At 39.5% G+C, this 20921-nt stretch overlaps 1 protein-coding gene across 2 annotated transcripts in view; it reads right to left on the reverse strand.

Moving 5' to 3' along the window:
* LOC146487377 (peroxisomal ATPase PEX6-like) overlaps positions 1-20921 on the reverse strand; it is a 33849-nt gene that overhangs the window by 11124 nt on the left and 1804 nt on the right. For both annotated transcript variants that reach the window (XM_085087449.1, XM_085087456.1), the window contains exons 2-10: positions 19812-19978; positions 19304-19488; positions 18482-19177; positions 16312-16396; positions 15057-15227; positions 14165-14359; positions 13326-13465; positions 11550-11721; positions 1320-1347 (exon numbers count right to left, since the gene is read on the reverse strand). In XM_085087449.1, coding sequence (XP_084943575.1) covers positions 11555-11721; positions 13326-13465; positions 14165-14359; positions 15057-15227; positions 16312-16396; positions 18482-19177; positions 19304-19488; positions 19812-19978 — 1806 coding nt within the window. In that variant the 3' untranslated portion in view covers positions 1320-1347; positions 11550-11554. The remainder of the gene's footprint in view (positions 1-1319; positions 1348-11549; positions 11722-13325; positions 13466-14164; positions 14360-15056; positions 15228-16311; positions 16397-18481; positions 19178-19303; positions 19489-19811; positions 19979-20921) is intronic.

A 20921-nucleotide genomic window follows, 5' to 3' on the forward strand; every position in this document is an offset into this window, starting at 1 on the left:
CTTTCAAGGGAACTATGATCCATTCGAATTAACATCTATAGATATTAATCCTACATTTTTTTTTATTCAAGTTAGAAGCTTCTAGCAATATACTTCTTCAAAATACCGAGCAGAAGATTCTGTCGAAAATATACCGCAGAAAATAACAGACCCTTCATCGTTCACAACACTCACAAGAAACTATCGAACAGTGCGTTGCAATACCCAACCTCGGAGAGATTTATAAAATGAATTATTATAAAAAAATACATAACAAATAATCTAACAGGGTTATTTGATAAATTTCCATAAAAAAAAATTACTAAGTTTGCGTTTATCTTTTATGTGCCCCGTAGGAACAATATATACCGCCACAAACTAATGATTTCTTTTTTAGACAACCAGTTAGGACCAAGGGAAGATTCTGGAACACTTACCGGACAATACTTTCGAGCCAATATTAAATAGATTGGAAAAATTGTCATATCAGACAAAGAAAAAAAAAATACTCTTTTAACGTTCGCGTTTTTTTTTTCTTTTTTGCTTATCAATAAAAAGAAATAAGTAAATAAATAAATAAATGAATTTCATTAGAGAAACCACTCAAGCGTTTTGAAATGAGAGCAAACGCGGCTGTGATCAAATTCCGTTCAGCGATGTCCTGACTAAATTACCGTCTTATGAATTTGATCAAATAAAAGAAAGATCCTCGCAGTTAGTACGCAACTTAAGCAGTTGCAAAAAGAAAGCCTGAAATTTTTTTTTAGCCTTTCAGTTCAAAATATATGTTTCATATATTTACATTCATTTATGAATTTGAATAGATGAAACATTAGCGCCAAGGTAAAATTCAGTTTAATGGACTAGCCAAAGATTAACAATAACATTCAAAAATCGAAGCAACGTCGCAATCCTTTGTTTGTTTAGCATAAAATGAGACATGATGGAGGTTTTATCGGCCCATTTTACCGGTGCAATTACAAAAACTCACAATACTATTCAAGCGTTAATACATTAACGCCATTTATGACAGAAAATAAGGCGCTTCTATAAAAGCTGGGATAAAAGGCGCGAAATGACTCATTTACATAAGCGCTTGCATAGGAGGCGAAGTTATCGTATTTGCATTGTCTCTCTCTCTCTCTCTGTTTGTTGTGCCTCACTGCTGAAGAGAGCCCATTAATATATAGACTGGAGTAACTATTTTGCACCCAGGACGCGCAGTCTGTGACGCCTTATCACGTGTTTGGGGGCTTAGAAAGTTCTCTTTGACAGAAAAGGAGAGCATATGTTAGTGAAACAAAGCCCGCTATACCTAAAATGGAATGTTAATAGCTTACCTTACTTGATTACCACTCTTCATGAAATCTATAAACAAATAAATAAATAAATAAATAAATAAATAAATAAATAAATAAATAACATTTTTAGAACTAAAATTTAAGTTTAGAGAAATTGCACTGAATTTTAGCAAAACTATGGGTTTTATTCGCATTTTACTGAAATGAAAGGAGAGCCATTCCACAGAACGTTACCATTTGGATAAATTGTATTGCATTGCACCAATTCTAGCAGTGCCCATTCCTCAAGAATACTAGCGAGATATTTTTCTACATTGTCCCTCATTCCGGAGGTTTGGCATTAGTGTTCCTCGGGGCATTTGACGACCTCTTGCCGAGAATCAGAGCTCAAACAATTCGGGCTTCGTTCCAGTGACAAGTTTATCAGCAAAGACGAGAAATTGTTTAGTAAGTAACTCTAAGAAGGGCAGTGGTGGACGCAAATAACGAACGCCGGCTAGAAGACTTCTTTGCCCCGTAGCGGTTTCGCCTGAATAAGTTCATTGTAAACTTGTAAGCGCAGAAATGATTGAGTTCTTAATACGACTGGATAGTAGGTCGCCTGAGGGGGGGTGGGTTTTGCTCGAGTCCTTGCTAATTACTCATTGAACCTTTTAACTCATTCAAGTGTGCTGTTATAGATACTGCTAATAATAATATGCTGTACAGCGTGATATTAATTTTTGAGTCTGTGAATAAAATCTTAAGCGACCGATTATTTGTGGACTGCTGAGCAATGCTTCACGTTGGCGTTGTTTCTTTACCAAAATTTTGCAAGTAGCATCAAGAAATTTGGTGCGAATGGTGAAAAAGGTATTCTTTCCTTAACACGATTGTCACTGATTTCACTTTGTGATGCGCACGAGACAGCTGAGGAAAGATCGCGAAAAAAAAATCCTTTATATTATTAAACTAGCAGCTCATCTGAACTACATCGAGCCGACATGCGGTGACTGCTCATCCGAATCTGCAGCTTATTTACAAAACAATTTTTGTTCGTGGTTAATAGACTAAGCAAAACAAATTCATATGTAAGAACCGGGCCACCTTCGTTCATACAGCATTTTGACGATTGGTTTGCTTTGTTCTCGAAGACTTCACTAACGGTGTAATCCTCTACTCTACTAAAACTCACTATAGTAAAATTCACTTGAAAAAAGAAATATTCCCACATGCCAGAATTATCGCGCGGAAGGACAAGGATTAAACTACATAGGTGGCCACAAATATGTCAGTGGCAGAGTAGGCGTACAAAAGAAACTTCCTAAATTATCACTAACAATTATGCTGTTAAAGCTTTAGCGAGGAACAAAGAGGTTAATATTGCAAAGTTTGACTTAAAAATTCACAAAAAAGAACAACAAAATTATCTTGCGCCGACCTGACAGTTTTCTAGGTACTCCTGATTTAGGCTTGTCTGCTTCACTTTCAGCCATGCTAGCAATGTGTCTTGAGGAAGTAAACGGATACACGTCTTTGCACGATCAGAACTCAGCGCGACATGACAAGACCACAAAGGACGAGTCGCTTTTAAGGTCTTTCAAGTGGATATAAATGAATTTATCGCAAGCCAAAAGAAATACAAATACCACTAAAATGAAGAACGTTCTGGAAACCACATGTGGCCCGTTGATTGTGGACTAATTATCATTCACACACAAAAAAAGGTTTAATATTATTTCAAGAGCATTGAGTTTCATTTGCATTTGCTAGAACGATCTTGACGGGAAAGGGGGAGGAGGGAGGAGTGGGTTAGGTACAGGTTTAATGCTTCCGGTATGAAATTAGGCTTTGATTTGTTAATAACTACGAGAGCTCATAAATTAAAGTTATCTCTTTAACTTTAAAAGTAAAAGTACGAATTTGATACGGAAATTTCAAGTCTGAAAGCTGGTTTGGAAGATGTCGTATTTTGGTCTCAAATTCCACGGAGCACCCCCGCTCCCCCCTCCCCCACTTCAACCTTTCGGTAAACTTGGCCTTCTACACGGAAAGAAACATTACAAATTAAGAGGCCCCTGGTCCATTATTTGCTTATTTATTATCACTCATGCTTGGCTTCGAGAACGCTCTTTTTTATTTACAATGTAGACAAACTTGCTGAGTTTAGGTCATTGTTTTGGAGCTGATTTATCTGTGAGAGCCGGTAAAATCTGTAAATCGCACCACTGAGTTCAGCTGTTCACTGTTCCACGTTCAACGACAAGGGTATGTACACTGAAGGGTGCATGCAGGTCACGCTTCGCAAAATTTAAATACGCCATTTCGTGTAAATCACGGTTTATCTTTGTTGGCGACATTTTGCTTGGTGGTTGCAAATTGACATTTCAAGACGAAGTAAAGTCTCAATTCTCGGTTTACAGGTAATTAGAAATCATGACTCGCTGCTACCCAGCAAACCGTTTAACGAGAAAGAAAAGAGTAATTTCACGTTTCATGCGTAGAAAAATATGTGGCAGATTACGGCTCACGGAAAACAGCCTGTAACATGAAATCTTTAGGTGGCAAAGCCTGTTTTGAAGAAGCTCTCTGCGGTCATTTAGCCGGATGAAATTTTACAATTGGTTTTGTTCTGGAAACATCCTTGAACGTGGAACAATAGACAGGTGCGATTTGTAGACTGATTTTACCGGCTCTCCGCAGATGAATTAGCACCAAAACAATGACACACACAAAAAACTTAGCAAGTTTGTCTACATTCTGAATAAAAGAGCGTTCTCGAAGCAAAAGCATGATTTCGTTGATAACGAAAAAACAAATAAAAGACAGTTGACCTGTGTAGCCGTGTGGCTTAAGGCTGGTTTCCATATGATCGCGGATCGCAGATCGCAATAATGTCTGCGATCGTCTGCGATCATATGGAAACCAGCCTTTTTAGATAGAACATGGTTCTATCTTCTGCGATCGTCTGCGATCGCGATCGCAGGATCGCAGACGATCGCAGAAGTAGTTTCCATATGATCGCAGACGATCGCAGACGATTGCAGACCTTATTGCGATCTGCGATCATATGGAAACCAGCCTTTACACCTTTCAGAGACGAAATCGTAAGGAATAATCATGTGGATAACCGAGAAAGCTTTTGAGCGGTATTTGCCTCAGGTGCCCTAGTTTTGTTTTTTTTTTAATTTTCTGTTCAGTCCCGCAATTGAACAAAAATTTGTCCAATTAATATTCTGGCAAATCACAAAACGATCATTTAATCTGCAAATCGCGTAACCCTGTTTATTATCCACCACTCAGTGAATACTCCCAAGAGTTCGTAAGTTGAGATGACCGGACAAAAATTTATTTTAAGTATTAAAAAAAATAGAACCAAACATCATTCTAGAAAAGTTACTAAACTGTTCAAGAGTTTTTAATTGCGTGGTCACAGCTCACAGATTCAGAAATTAGAACCACCTTGCATAGCAAATTTCGTCGTGTATTGGGATGCGAGAAAGTACTGTTTAAGCTGTTGATTCAGTTATTGAGAAATAATATCATTTGGATTTTGGCTACTAATCCTATTTTCCACTTGTGCCAATATACTTTCAATTGCGGGAGTCCCGCAAAGTCGAACTAAAATAAACCCTATTTTCTTATTTTAGGCTGCAAAAGCCGCTCTTTTATCTTTTAGCTCATCAGCGAGAAGTTACACAGGCGACAAAACACAGCTACAGCAATTCTCTTGCGTGCATTTAAGTTTTATGTCATGTTCAAGACAATTTCCAGAAAAGACTCGGTGAAAAACCTGTTGTGAAATTTCATCCGGCTGAAAGACCACAAAGAGCTTCTTTCTAGTAAACCGGCTTTGCCTCCTCAGGATTACAAGTACATGTAATATACGGGTTGCTTTATGAGAGTGAGTCGTACAGGGTATTTCGGTAAGCCGTTATTTACCATATTGTTCTAGGCGTGGAACGTCAAATTACTGTTTCGTTGCTCTTCAAACTTTTTACCAAGAAGCAGTGAGTCATGATTTCCCATTACCCAAAAAACGAAATTGAGATTTTAGTTTGTCGTGAAATGTGAATTTGCAACTATTAAGCAAAACATCTCAAAAGACGATGAGCTGGAATTTATTTTTTCGCAAAATGACTGTTTTAAAATCTTGTAAAACGTGACCCGGAACCCTTCTACACCTCGTCTTTCGTGAAACCTTTGTGGTTCAAATTTTTCTGAGCCGAAGAAGTCGCATAAACATACAAACGAAAGTTTTTGAGCGGAATTTCGCTAAGGTGTCTGTTTTATTATTTTTTACGTTTAGGTTCAGTCCCGCAATTGAAAAAATATTTTTTAGAATAGGTCAGTGATATTTTGGCAACATAATACGCAAATCGCGCAACCCTGTCTGTATTATCCACCCTTGTGAATACGCCCAAAATTTCGTTAGTTGAGGTGACCGGGTTAAAATTTATTTTAAGTAATTAATTAAAAAATGAGGACCGAACATCTTTCTAGAAAAGTTACTAAACTGTTCAACAGTTTTCAATTGCGTGGTCACAGCTCACAGATTCAGAAATTAGACCCACCTGGCATAGCAAAGTTCATCGTGTTTTGGGATGCGAGAATGTCACGGTTCAAGTGTCGGAAATTTGTTGACTTTGAAGCCGTCTCGAATAGACTGCCAGTAACAACGTTAACCCTAGCCAGTATTAATTTAAAGCACTGTTTAAACTGTTGATTTTGCGAGAAATAAGATCATTAGGATTTTGGCTTCCAAATCCCAATATATTTGTGAGAGTCCCGAACTGTCGAACTATAAAATAACCCTGTTTTCTTGTTTCAGACTGCAAAAGTCGCTCTTTTACCGGCTCTTTGCTCACCAGCGATAAGTTAAACTAAAGATAAAATAAAGCTAGCAGCAATTATCTCACGTGCATTTAAATTTATGTCATCTTTTAGGTACAAATTCAACTGGAGAGTGAGTAAAATTTGCAAATCGCACCAGTTCAGCTGTATTTTGTCCCAAGCTCGAGGATGTTTCCAGAAGAAAACTCGATGCAAAACCAATTCAACACTTCATCCGGCTGAAAGACCACAAAAAGCTTCTTTCTATTCAAGCGGCTTGGCCTCCTTAGGATTTGAAGTAATGAGGACTGTTCTTTGTAAGTGTCTCGAACAGACTGCCAGTAAAGTTTGTTTCAAATCAATGTATAATCCCTTGACTTAGTGAGGAATAAGATCAGCTGGAGTTACCTTGGGCACATGTTGAATTGTGTTGCAGAACACGGTTGCAAAATTATGCCGTCTCTAATCCGCATTAAATTTTATTTCTGAAATGCATGCGCCTTTTTCCGGAGGAAAGCCAGTGATTTTCATGGTGATGTTGTCATCCGCCCCTGCAAAATCTGCGGGGGATGCCAAATACACGTTCCAAGATCCATTCATTCGTTTATTGATTGTCCCATGCAATCTCGACTCCAAACGCCATTAGGAGTGTCCTCTTTCAACGTCGAACGCAATAACGTTTTTCTAAGTTCTGCTTGGTCTATGTAATTTCTGTCCCCACCAGACCTAGCAAGAAGTATAACCGATCAATTTCCGATTTATTTTTGCGCGCTTTCATTGGACGAAACACGTCACATGGTACAAAATCGGACGGTGGAATCTATCGCCCAACTTTTTTTGGACGAAAAAAATAAAATAAATAAATAAACAAAACAAAACAAAGAAAGAATGTCACATTTTGGGGTCTTACTGTTCTAGTCTAATCACAGTATAATAACATCGACCAAACTAGTCAGGCTTGATTGCCCACAAATAAATTTAAGCTTACTTGGCAAAGGAGAGAGAACCTGGAATCAAGATCATCGAACGCACTCCCTAATCTTTGATTGTTACTAGTATATAGAATATATGAAGCATAACTGGGCAGCAATTAAAGATAAATTGCTTGACAGAGAAGCACAAAATGAAGCCGTATCGACACAAAACGTTTCTTGGTCAGAAGAAGGGCTAACGAATGACTTTACGGCGCGGATCAAATTACGTTATGAACTTCGTTGATACCACCAAACATTTGTTATTTCTACAAAAGGCTCGCTTCAAAAATAGCTAGACACCAGTATTGCTTACACATAACAGAAGTCAAAAATACAAAGAAGAGTCGCTCTACATATTCAGGGTTTATCTTTTTATCACAAACTAAAGAGGACCTTTTTATCACAAAGAGCGCCTTTTTATCACAAAAGAGGACCTTTATATCACAAAACAGGACCTTTTTATAACAAAAGGGGGCCTTTTTGTCACGAAAGAGGGCCCATGATATGTCAACTTCTCATATAAACGAAAGGAACTAACGATAAACTGGTAGCGTTAAACCAATATTTTGAGATGTGGTACCTTATATTGAATTCTTTGATGATAGATTACATTTGCTGCAGACCATTTTTTAGGTACATAGTGCAGAATAATTTCGTATAAACATTTTAACGTGTGCGCAAGAACGCATTCAATTCTTTTGCAAACCGCTTTCTAATAGGAAAATAAACTTATACATGCGCCAATGTGATTTATATTTGCGGTAAGCACTCTTAGAATAAACCATGCATATTGAACAGTAAGTTTGAAGGAGTTTTCCAGAGAGCGGAAATTTACTGTAAGCAGACGATGTTAAACAGGTTGTCGACAGGGGGCGTGCTAGTTTTCTCATCGGCGATATTTTTAACTCGTGAGAAGTCACAATAACTTTAGGCAGTATGCGTACACCTGCCAAGCGTGAAATACAAAAACTTTCCACTGGATAAAGGACCTGTTTTTGAACATTTCGAAGCTTTTAATACTTCAAGATTTTAACCACTCAGCTTCATGAGGCTCGTTCAATATAGATTGCACAACGCCTCATCCCCTCGCTCAAACAAGACATGAAAATATTCCAAGCACACATAATAAGATGTAATTTTCCGACAGTACACGGACCGAAAATTGTCTTTACGCTCTGTGAAACCGTACGGATCGAGAGGCTGTTTTTTCAGACCGTATGCAGTTCGTCTATATTGGTTGAAAAGAGAACGAAAACTGAACAAGACAAGACAGGAAATTAAATTGTTTGTCAACGTACGCCGACAGTCGGGAATAGCAGAGCGTTTTCTAGAAATTAGCGTTCGGGGGCCCAGTAAGCCACCTTCTGAGATTTTAAACGGCACTTTTCGACGAATGCCGGGGATCCAGGATATTTCAACTTCTCATACAGAATTTAATAAGGAACGATAAACTGATGTTTTCAAATTGATATTTTGAGATATGGAACTAGACGTTGTTGCTTTGATGCCAGGTTAAATTTGAAGTATTGTGTTTTCAGGTGAGTAATTGCAGAGCGATTTCAATCAGCTATGACAAAGTTTGCAAAAGCTACTCAAATATCAAACCTCTTGTACTAGAACCATGACCGGCTTCCTTAGCGAAATTACGCGCCAATATACCAATATATTTGCGGTTATGCTGCAATGCCTCACGTGGAATACACCTTGGGACAGCCTGGGAGATATAAGGATCAAACGACAGGGAGAATTTGAAGTCTGGCGGATTCTAGTAAAACTTCGATTACACTTGAAGCTCTAAGAACAGAGAAAGTCGAGGAAAACGCAAATGGGGGGCTGCGCCAAACGTGACCAAGCATCTTAATTTTCTGTAATTTGTGATCGTAGAAGTAAGAAGCTGTGAATGACGTGCATGCCTGCCTTGATACATAAAACTGAATTATTATGCATGACCATGCACTGATAAGGAAACCAGCACTTTTATGTGAAAAGCAATCTACTAAGCAAGTTGAAGGTAAACTCTTTGCAGTTGAGTAGGCAAAGTTAAGGACACTCATTCATTAAATCTGTTGAGCACAAGAATAAACAACTTCCAACAAATAAATAATACGAGTATTTACTGCTCAAGACCTCCTGAGTGCTATGTCATGTTTTTGTGATTCGTGAAATTAGAATATGGATTACCACGATTCATTATCTGCCATCTTTAAAGGGGCAGTGTCACCTATTTTTAGTATCACAATGAATGGCCAAAAAACGTATCTGTTTCAATAGAATCGTTAAAACAATGGTTGAGTTTTGCTAACAATAACCTCACTAGTGCACAGAAACTACTATTAATTATGTTTGACTGCGGATGGCGAGGATGGAAATGGATTACAACTTGAAAACTTGGCCAATTTTTTTCAAGTTCTTCCAGTTTATTTTAGAGAAGTCGCTAAAAATTGATTATGGTCTGCTCTTCCTATGAGTTAAACCTTAATATTTTCTTCCCAATGTTGTAAGAGCAATTTCATGATCACAAAAACGTTCTTTGTCAAATATTTGAGCAGTTTCGACCAAAATACATCAAAATCGCCGTGAAAGTACCCTTTTAGTCTTTCCTTGTACGTCGTGTCAGGTAGTTCGAGAGCGACAATTTAAGTGATCTCGCATTCATTTGAAAAAAAAAATTCAAACAGATTAAAAACATTTGAGAGGGTACTTAGGTCGACTCAGTAGAGTACAGGAGAGTGACATCAAACCAGGGCGATATTTTGAACTCTGGGTCGCCCGAGGCGACGTTCACGAACTCCTGTCAGCTGGTCCAACCGGACAGAACATCTGATATCGAGCACATGCTTAAAGAACTGTTTGGCGGAATAAACGTTCTGGCTCATCAATTCTAAAAATCCACATAGGTTTTTCTCTGCGGGGTTTATTCTAGAAACTGGCTAACGATGGCCCAGCTGGCCCCCCTGCAGGTGTTAATGACCACCCCCACTCCCTGCACAAGATATTTGACATGTTTGTAATTCACATCCATAACTTTAGATTGAACGGAAAATTACTCCAGAGGTTGATTATTTGCAGTGGAATTACTTTTAGTTTGCCGTAAATCAACAAAAAACGGTCGGCAAATACTCCTTTCCAAGAAATTGCTGAAATTTCGGACCTCTCTGCAAAGGAAAAAATTCTGGGGCAGCTATTTTTGACCCGCTTGTGTGAATGTTATGCGCCAATATACTTGTGAGACTCCCGCAACGCTGCACCTTAAATTAAGCCCTGTTTTCTTGTTTTCGACTGCAGTAGTCACTCTTTTACTTCATAGTTCACCAGCGAAAAGTTAAAACAGGCAAAAAATACAGCTAAGAACAATTTGCTTACGTTCGCTCCGACTCACTCAATGCTCTCTCCGATTGAAAATTAGGACTTACACATTCTAGAAACGTTTTGCTTCAGTGGCTGAGTGATCGGCTACATGCAGTGTAAGCGACACTTCACCAAGCACCGGCGAACTAATATAAAGCAAACGCAGTTGAAGTGGTTCCATCCATGTACATAAACTAACTTAATGACAAAAAGAAATGCTTTAATGACAGGCAGGAATGGTTGAAGTGGGTAAAGAGAGGCGCTAGGTGATTCATCCACAACAGCGTAATGGCAAAAATATCAGTGACACTCACTATCAAATACTGAAGTCCAAGTCGCCGAGAAAACGTTCTTCCCTAAGCCCCTTCTTTTTGATAAGAACCGGCCTGTGACGTTTTTTCCAGACACAATTTGTCTCCAAATTACCATGGAGATTGGGAGTAACTTTGTATACACCTGCAGCTTCTATTGCTTAGCAGAGGTGTTTCAAAGTCTGCAGCTCTATAATTTAGTATATTAAGTACTTTAACTTTAAGTTATTATAAGTAAAGTCAACTCTCGTCTTGCGGACACCTCGCTATTACGGACACCCCGATAATACGGACAGCAGCTAAATTCCCGTCAAAAATAAATTGCAGACGTTTGACTGAAATAAATTCCCGCTATTACGGACTCTCGCTATTAAGGACACTTGCTCGCAGTCCCGAGGGTGTCCGCAATAAGGGGAGTTGACTTGTACTTTTGAGTAATTTTAGTTAGTTTTAGCTATGCACGGCCTTCACAAAGTTAGCGGTGATTGGTTTAGAATACGCTGTCCGATTTCTTTTCCATTGACTTGCCTTTGTGTTCTTAGTGCTAACGACACAACATTCATTTGTACCCTTCTCATTCACTCAATTACCACCATTGTCACCCACGACTAGACTTGATCCCGTCTAACCTCTACCTCAGTCGGTAGAGCAACGGATGATCAAATTCGGAGGTCGTGGGTCCGATTCCCGCCGAGATTATTCTCTTTGCCCCGTGCGATCTCCCATTTCCTATCGAGGGCTAACGCTCAGTGGAAAACTTCACTTGAGCACTTTGGCATACACTCATGCAGAGTTATTCTCTGATCCATGATAAGCAAACTCACTTGTGTTATTTCTGGGAATTCGAGTTGTTGGCCTGTGTAAACTGATACTGTAGATCTTTGTATTTCTTGAGCTCCTGAAGTGAAACAGAAGGAACGAGAGCCTCTAGTGCCTTCTGAAAATCTTCTTCTGTCACTTGAATGTCATTACAGTCAGTGCTGGGATCTGTTTGGCCTGCAATTACAAGAAAGAACCTTTATAAAGAGAAAATGATTTATTGTATCCGGAGGGCGGGAGAAGAATTTTGCGATCTGTAAACGATTCGTGTCTATATTGATTGCATTCTTTCATTGAGCAGTTTTCAATTGAGTGTCGAAAGTAATTTTGCGTTTGCTTTGGTTTTGCATTACTACCCTGTGTGATTGGTTAACAAATTCGCGCCACTTTCTCAACCAATGGGAATCCAAACCATGAACCAATTGTGTTTTGGCCGCACGCGTTTTCCCGCGCTTGGCGCCAGTTACATGTATTTTCTTCGAATTCTGATTGGCTCGTTGTGTTGTTTACGTTTGTTGCGACTGGCCAGAGTAATTGCTTTGGTTAAATTGGTTTTACGACCCTCAATTAGGAATCGCTCTATACGCCGACTAAACTACTCCATGATGACGAAGAGAGTTCTGAATCCTTCCCTGAGATGCCCTAGTTTTTTTCAGAGGGGCAAACGGGTTTGATTTCACAGATGAGGTATACTCTGCCCTACTCTAGCCTGCTAGCAGACTTGCGTAAGTCGCCTTCCTCTTTTCAGACTCAGCTAGGAAAGATCGAAGCGACTCTGCTACCAGGAAAGGTATGCTCTCACCAGACTTGAAAAAGAACTATGATAATAGAACCTTTATTGAACTAGATTGTTTCGTTTATTGGGAAAATATGGGTTTTTAAAACGAGGCCCACGCGAACGGCAAAATCGAAGGAGACAACAAAAAATGTCGATTCGCAATCGCAGATCCAATTTGCGAATTCTTTTGTGTAAAAGAAAGAGGGTATTTTCAAGACGTCCGAAGAATTTTTCGTACGATCATATTGAAGACCAGCCCTAAAATACAGAAATTAATATTTTTAATCTTCTTGCCGGGAAATGAAGCATTTTTTGGTCCACTTGTAGAGTCCCGAGAGTGGCGAATTGTCTCTTTCTATCTGTCCCGAAAAACACACTAACGACAAAAAGCAAATACCGCGGGTGCGTCCGGGGAAAGGGGGAGGGGGGGGGGGGGGTAGGAATTGAGTGACACATTCATATACGTGCTCGGATTGTCTCTTGCTGCCAGTCGTACCTGTAGCTATTTTAAAATCGTGAACGACTGGTAGAAATTTAAGCAAATTTTAGCAAAGATCGAACTATGTCGAACACGCAGGCAGTTAGTTGCCACGCTGCTCAAACAAGGTCATTTTGCCACCCCACTGATGTAACACGATACGACCCGGACAGGCCACCAAATGCGTCCATTCGAAGGAAGGAAGGCGACCTCTTCCCTCACTCTTCCTGACGCGTACGTCCACTGATAAGTAGTCATCAGTCACATCAAAATTACAGTGAACTCCCACTCAATTTTTGGCACGAACGGGACCAAGTTTACACTATGAACTGGCCACAATTACATACTTATGTTTATTCAGAGCGTTAAAAAAATACAGTAAAAACGCTATGAAAGGGAGCAAACAAATAGAATAAAAAAGAATAAAAGCTAGAGTAAAACTACAATTTCATCAACTTACCTACTCAACTAAGCTTAATTTGCATCACCTAAAATTTTAAACGGCTTAAAAGATTATGTACAAACCTTTCTCGAGAAGCTCAATCTTCCTCTTGACAGACTGCAACATGGCGTCTGAACAGAGCGCGTAAAAGTCGGCACCAGTCAGGTTAGCGGGACAAAGCGCTGCGATGTTTTCTAACCGTAGATCAGGATGTAAACTAAACCTGGGAGGAGAAAAGTGAAAACGAATATCAATCCCCAGTAAAACTAGAGTTCAATCAGTATTCGCAACCTAAGTACATGAAAACGGCTCCATGCGCGCGAAAACTGCGTGAGCGAAACACTATTGGTTTTGCTTCAACTTTTGTTGATTGGTTGACAAAGGTTATTTTTCGCCGGGCATGCAGCGTAAAGCAAAAAGTAAAGCAAAACCAATGCAAACAGGATATCAATTTGGACATTCAATTTAAAACCGATCTCACTGGCGTATGTTTTTTTTTTTTGTTACCAAACAGCAAGTAGAGTGGTTTTCATTTGAGTGTCGAACGTAGTTACGCATTTGCTTGGGTTTTGCTTTGCTGCGCTCTTTGATTGGCTGACAAAACTTGCGCCACTTTCTCGGCCAATGAGAAGCAAACCAAAAGCAATCGTGCGTTGCTCGCACGCGTTTTCCCACGCTTGGCGCCGGTTACATGAATGGTTACATGTAGTTTGCTTCAAGTTCTGATTGGCTCATTGTGCTGTTTGCGTCTGTTGTGAGTGGCCAGAGAAATTACTTTGGTTTTGGTTTTACGACGACTGAAAGGCACTCTACAGAAAAGCAAAACCAAAGCTAAGCAAACGTAAATTGCTTTCGACACGCGATTGAAAACCGCTCCATGTAGTAAATATCATTACGCTTGAACCAATAACAACGCACTTACTTCCTAGTCAGGGCCCTGAGAATGTTGAGCTGTGATTCACGGTCTTCGCTCACTCCAAGATAAAGCAGTTTATCAAATCGACCAGGTCTCAAAAGCGCAGGGTCTAGGAGGTCGGGACGGTTTGTGGCCCCGATGACGAAAACGTCGCAAGCTTTGTGAAGCCCATCCAGCTCGGCTAACAACTGAGACACAACCCTGGCGAACAGAAAGGAAGAGTATCAGGTCAATAAAATGAAACACAAATTTAAAAAGACAACCAACGTCGAAAGTGGATTGCCTAGTTCCTGTACGGTTTTCTCCCAGGCTCTCACGGTCAATTCGTTTCGGTGACATATCCAAGACGAACGAACGGTCGCTTTTTCGCTCGGACAACGTGACCCAAAGTGAATTAACCGAGATGAAAGACAGAGAGCCCCAAAACTAGGTAAGAAAGTTGGATAGAAAAATCCAAAATGGATCTCGAAAAATATCGATTAACGAAAAGCACCATGTAAACGTTCTGGGCCATAGACAACACGCTGGGATTTCGTCCAATCACCAAAAGTCTTGGTGGTTATGCTGACGGACACACGTTTAATGCAACCTATCCCAGGTGTCCGTTTGTTAAAACTTCCAAAGAGATTCGTATCACTCGAAAGTTCTTTTGAAATGTTCGGATGATACTCGACACTGTTCGGCTAATGAGAGGGATACCATTCATGATACGATACAAAACCGCAAAAACACGTGAGCAGTTAAAAGTTAACTGAGATTCGGCATATTTAACTGATAGCTGACAAATGGCCAAAATTTTAATGGCTGATAGCTGAAAAATGACTTAAATTTTACCCGATAGGTGGGAATCCAGCACCCCATGCAGACCCTCAAAAACTAGAAAACTAGCGACACCTACCTATCCATGACACCGCCAGAGTCTCCACTCCTCCCCCTGTTGGGTGCCAGTGAGTCCAGTTCATCAAAAAAGATCACACACGGCCGAGCACTCTGGGCGCGAGTAAACACTTCTCGAACATTCTGTTCACTTTGACCCACGTACATGTTAATGAGCTCTGGTCCCTTGACACTGCAGTGTAATGAGAAACACTCAGAACAGCATGTACACTACTCCTAGTTCAGGATGCCTTATGGCTTGAATTTTTTGCTGGTTTATTTTTTGCGATTTTTGCAAATAAATTTTGCTACAATCTCCCCAAACGGGAAGGAAAGGAAAGTACTGTACACTACTCCTATTTCAGGAGGCCTTTTGGCTTGAATTGTCTGCTGGTTTAATTTTGCGATTCTTGCAAGTAAATTTTGTTACAATCTCACAAAAAAGAAAAGGAAACGAAAGTACCAGAATTCATTAAACTCAGTAATGTTTTCTGCAAGAATTCTCTCCACCATGTCAAAACGACCTAGGTGCCTTTGCATTCAATAAAAATGAAAGCCTCTATGTTGTTGCTGAAATTTTTCTACCTCAGTCTAATCATGGTGTATGACAGGTTTTGGAAGGCCTCAACCCCAGAGGGGGCCACTTTGCACCCTTTTTGCAAGGTTTTGAACTTTTACTTTAAGGTGCGTTTGATTGACCCTATTGTGGAATAGGAATATATACAATGATTACTAGAAATACTCACGAGAGGGAATTGCTGGAATACAAAATGGCTCTTAAATTATCATGAGTCAGCGAACATTTGCAGAAAGGTCTTCCCAAATTTTAAAAGAGAAATCTAACAGCTATTCCACTTATTCTTATTCCGGAATACAGTCAATCGAACGAAACCTTAAAGGGGAAGTGTCATGGTGTTTCGACCTCTTTTCCTAAAAATGGTGAAATAAGACCTTAACTTTACTACAAAATAATTCTAGAACAACAAGAGGGAAGAAAGCAGCTCAATTCTTGAAAGGAACATCTCTTGATCTGTTCTAGTGCATTTTGGAAATATAAAATAAAAGAACTTGAAAAAAATCAGCCTAATATTTTTCAAGTTTCAATCCATTCCGACCTCCTCTGTCTCTGACTAGAGGCACTTATCGACAGTTTTGTTTCACTGGGGTGATAATTTATAACAAAACTAGACAATTATTTACTTGTTTCTGTTGACAAACGTTTTGGGTTTTCAAATGACATATAATTCTCGTGATACTTCCCCTTTAACGTACGATACCTGAGAAAGTTCAAAGAACATTCCGTAGCCACTGCTTTGGCCAGTAAAGTTTTACCAGTGCCTGGAGGGCCATACAACAACACACCTGTATTAAGACAAAATATCATCAACATTATCTACATTATCAACATTCAACATTATGAACATTTACATGACTGTATTGTAAATGTCTTGTACCAGTGGATGTTACAAAACTTTCAAACAAAAAATGCGACAAAATAGTATTAAAGCACTTCCATTTCTGAGCTTCGAACATATTTAAACACTGCATCAAAATATTGGCCTGCTCTTCATGCAGTTTGACTTTCATCCTACGTGACTTTAAAATATTTAGTTTCTGACTGTATCAAGGTCCTCCAGGTTGGGGGTTGGGCGGTGGGCCAATCACCTACCCCTTAAACAAAGCAGATTACAGAAACCTTAAACACTCGAAGGCAATCTTCTCTTGGGGCCAATGTGGTACCTTGCTTAAGTAAGCAAAACATGATGCCCTTGAGCCAAAGCTGAGAGGAAGCTCAGGAGCTGAACAAACCACTAATGACACCAAGGGCTCAGATAAGAATAGGGAACTGGAATGTGAGAACGATGTATATTACAGGAAAATCTGCACAAATTGCGAGAGTGATGAATCAGATGAAGATCCAAATTATGGAAATAAGGAGGAGGACGGTGGAGAGGGAAAGGGAAAAGGCTGGATGGAAGAATTGGAGTGAGGTACAAATCGCAGAGGCTGACAGAGCTGATTGGCCGAGTTGTGTTGAGGCCTTATGTGCCACATGGCACGAAGTGGATAGGTGAAGGTGAAGGTGACTGTATCAAGACTGTGCTTACCCTGCGAACAGAGGCCCTTTGATCTTCCTAGATAAGTCAGGTTATCTAGGAAGATCGAAGGGCCTCTTATCGCAGGGTAGACTGTACTTAAACTGTCACTCAATAATATTAATATAAAGTTTTCAGCATTCCTTCCACAATGGAAACTGACAACTTACTTATTTATTTATTTATTTATTTATTTGTTTATTCATTTACCTTTACTAATATAACCTTTGTTTCCTTATTTCTATGTATGTTTGCTAGCTAAGATTAATTTAAATGTACGATATCTTTTGTTAAGTACAGTGTATGAGATCAGGTGCGAAAACTCTTTTTAACCCCATGGGTTTTTGTTTACACACCTCCACATTTTCTAATCCCTGTTCCTTGCATTAATGCTGTAAATTAGTGAGTGGAAATAAAGAAACTTGAAACTTGAACTTGAATGCATTTTTATATTGCCAACTCAAATTCCTCTACATTAATTGGGGCCTTCTTCAGTTTACATGCAAGTTAACAGTACGTGCATCTACCTGAACACATACGTGACAGTTTTCACTTTGTTATACACAAGGGAAATTTTGTTCCCAAAAGGTGTCAAGACTCAAGGGCAGTTAGTTGGGTAGGAGAGATTTTCGTGGGCAAAATCTTTTCTGGCCAATCAAAAGTGGGGAATCCAAATGCTTCTGGAACTGGTTTGGTAAGAGTAATTGCCCAGGGGCTCTCCCGTTCTTTTTTTATTTTTGGCTCTCTTGTTCTTACAATAAACTTTCGCCCACGAAAATCCCTTCTACCCGACTAACTGCCCCTGGGTCTCCGAGGATGTAAAAGACCAGGTTTGACAGCCTTGTTGCGGGTGAGACAACTTTATCACCACACTGGAACCTTTTGACAATTGCTGATCTCAGCAGTATGCAGGAGACATGTCATGCACATGTACATGTGTTGTAGGTTAAAATGAATCCCAGGTTAAAAGTCAACCTAGGTTGACTTGTATTTTCTTTTGTTTCAGATGTAAATTACCCAACCTTAACAACAAATCAACCTAACCTGGATTCATTTTAACCTACAACACATGTACGACCCTAGTGAACTGCCTCTAGCGCTTGCCACATGTCCTCTAGTAGCTCAGTGTTTAAAGCAACAAATACTGCCTGGGGTACAGAAGATCATGGGTTAGATTTCCACTGGGAACTCAAGATTTTTTCTTTGTCTCACATTTGTGACATGGGGAACATTAATTTTAATTTACATTGTACATGTTTCTCGCCCATGGAGGACTCAGAATTTTTTCTTTGTTGTACCTTTTAATCTTTTTATCATCATCATCATCATCATCATCATTATTTTGACTTACCTGATCTCCTAAGCCCAGCAGCGAACAGCTCAGGATGTTGAAGGGGCAACTGAACTGTGTCTAAAATTTCAGCCTTGACCTCAGCCAAACCTCCAACATCCTCCCATCTTACACTTGGAATCTTAGGAGCTCCAATCGCATCTGACAGTGAAGACTGGAGAATTTCCAAGCCATCCTCAAAGTCCTGCATGCAAAGTTTGACGCCCATTGCACTGAGCTCTTGTTCAAGTTGCCATGGGAACCATGATTGGCTGCTTGTTTCTGCTGCAAGTGCCGATTTTGCAATCTCCCTATCACCCAACAAATGCCTTGCAGCAGTACTCGTAGCATAAGAAAACAGAGCCACAAAATCTGCCAGCACCAATCCGGCTGTTCTTTTGGCCAGCTGTTGAAACGTCACATCATTTCCAACAGATGCCATTACAGCCAAGCCACAGAGCATATCATACCGTTCACTCTCACTGGGTGCCTCAAGTTTCACTTCATGAAGAAAGCATGAAAACATGTCAGAAGTGATTTCATTGGGTGAAGATGATGATGCTATGACTACCACTGGCCAATCAGAGGCTTCCTTGAGACTGCTGATACAGTCTAACATTGTCGCTGCTATCCGTGGTTCATCTTCATTACCTTCCCGGTCTTTGCCGAGGGTGTGAATGCTCTGTAATAGCAGTATACATGGGGAGCAGAAGATGGCTGGAAAAGAAGAAGAAGAATAGAAATGAATTCAAATTAATGATGTCTTTCAGATTAAATCACAAACCACTCACCAAGCAACATTATAAATTTGTTCTCCACAAAAGCACAAATCAATAAACAGACCTTTCTGAAACACATTCTTCAGTCTTGCTTCTGTGGCTGCTATGGACTCTCCAATCAGATCATAACAATTCACCTCAAAAATGTGCAGGTTTAAGCATTTGCTTGTTGCCACAGCAACTGTTCTCTTACCAGATCCAGGGGGACCAGACAGAAGGATCCCACAAGAAGGAAGAGATTGGTCTCCCCTAAAGCAAAATAAACATACAATATTAACATCAAGGTGGTGTGTCTCTTCTTTCTCCTGGCAATGGGGTTGCATTAACATTATTGTTCAAGTAATACATGTATATACACACACCACACCATGAGTCAGTTTGTCTGGGTGTGCACAGAACACTTAAGTCATCATGAGGAAGAACTCATGTTTTATCCGATTTCCAAACACCAAGAAGTAGGTTGAAAAATGAGGTTCAGTCAACATTTATTTTTAACATTTTGTTCTTGTGTTGCTTTACCTTACCACTATAATAAAATACTTATAATAACAACATTAAGGCAAGAAATCCACCTGGAATTCAAGTATGGTTTCACAATGTTCTCTAGGATGTCAACATAAGAGGTTAATCCTGCTGGACTTGTCTTCCCCCAGTAACTTGGTCTTGAATCATGGCTCTCCATCCCGTGACAGATCAAGTGCTCCAAGGCAGCTGGAACATAACTGTGGACTGAACCTCTCTGTAAAAAATCAAATCAAATCATATCCTATTAAAAGTCCACCACAACATCTGCTGGCTTAGCATGTAGCTGCTGATAAATGGAGAATTTATAAATAATATTATTTTAAAGCTTGATCAAAGATGATGGTTAAAGATTACATGTAAAAAAGGACCACAAGTTTCTTAGTTTTAATGTCTGAGATGTGTTTATCGGCCTTTATTTTATTTATCTAGCCATTTATAATATTAAATATTATAAATTAATTACTTTAATTTTGTTGGTAGGAATACTAAATACAGAAGCATTGTTGTGCGGTTTATGACTATGCGGAGAAAGAAGATCTTAGCAAGGGCTATGGAAATCCAAAAAGAAAATTGGGGTAACCACGCATTTTTTAGAGATAATTAAGCCACAATTATTCTAAAAAGCAGTAAAATAAAAAATGCAATACATTGCTTTGTATTTTACTGCTTTTTAAAATAATTGTCGCTTGATTATCTCTGAAAAATGCATGGTTACCCCCAATTTTCTTTTTGGATACCAAAAGCACTTGCAAAGTTCTGCTTAGTTCTGAATAGTTTCAAACCACGCAAAAATATCCCTGTATTAGAAGGCACCATGCATAGGAAACCCGAGTATCATGAGATGCGCAGAACGTCTGTGCAGTGACAACAGTAGGCACCCTCCTTAAATTAATTAAAACAAACCTCTAATGTCAAACCCCAATAGCGAGCAGTGTCTAATTTCTCCTCACAGGAACTCTAGTTACAGTTCAAACCAGTATACATGTAGGTTATGAGAGTAAAGGAAATGATTGCCAATGGTAAAACATCTTGATATCAAAAACTTCTCCAGACTAGCACCAGAAGAAATAGGTGGTGAATAGTGATGAGAATAGATGTCTTGACACTGGGACTTATGTGTAAATGGTTGAAAGGGGCACTTATTGAAAGGATCCCTT

The sequence above is a fragment of the Pavona decussata genome, unplaced genomic scaffold (assembly GCF_977016875.1).
Source record: "Pavona decussata unplaced genomic scaffold, jaPavDecu1.1 SCAFFOLD_16, whole genome shotgun sequence".
Lineage (NCBI taxonomy): Eukaryota > Metazoa > Cnidaria > Anthozoa > Scleractinia > Agariciidae > Pavona > Pavona decussata.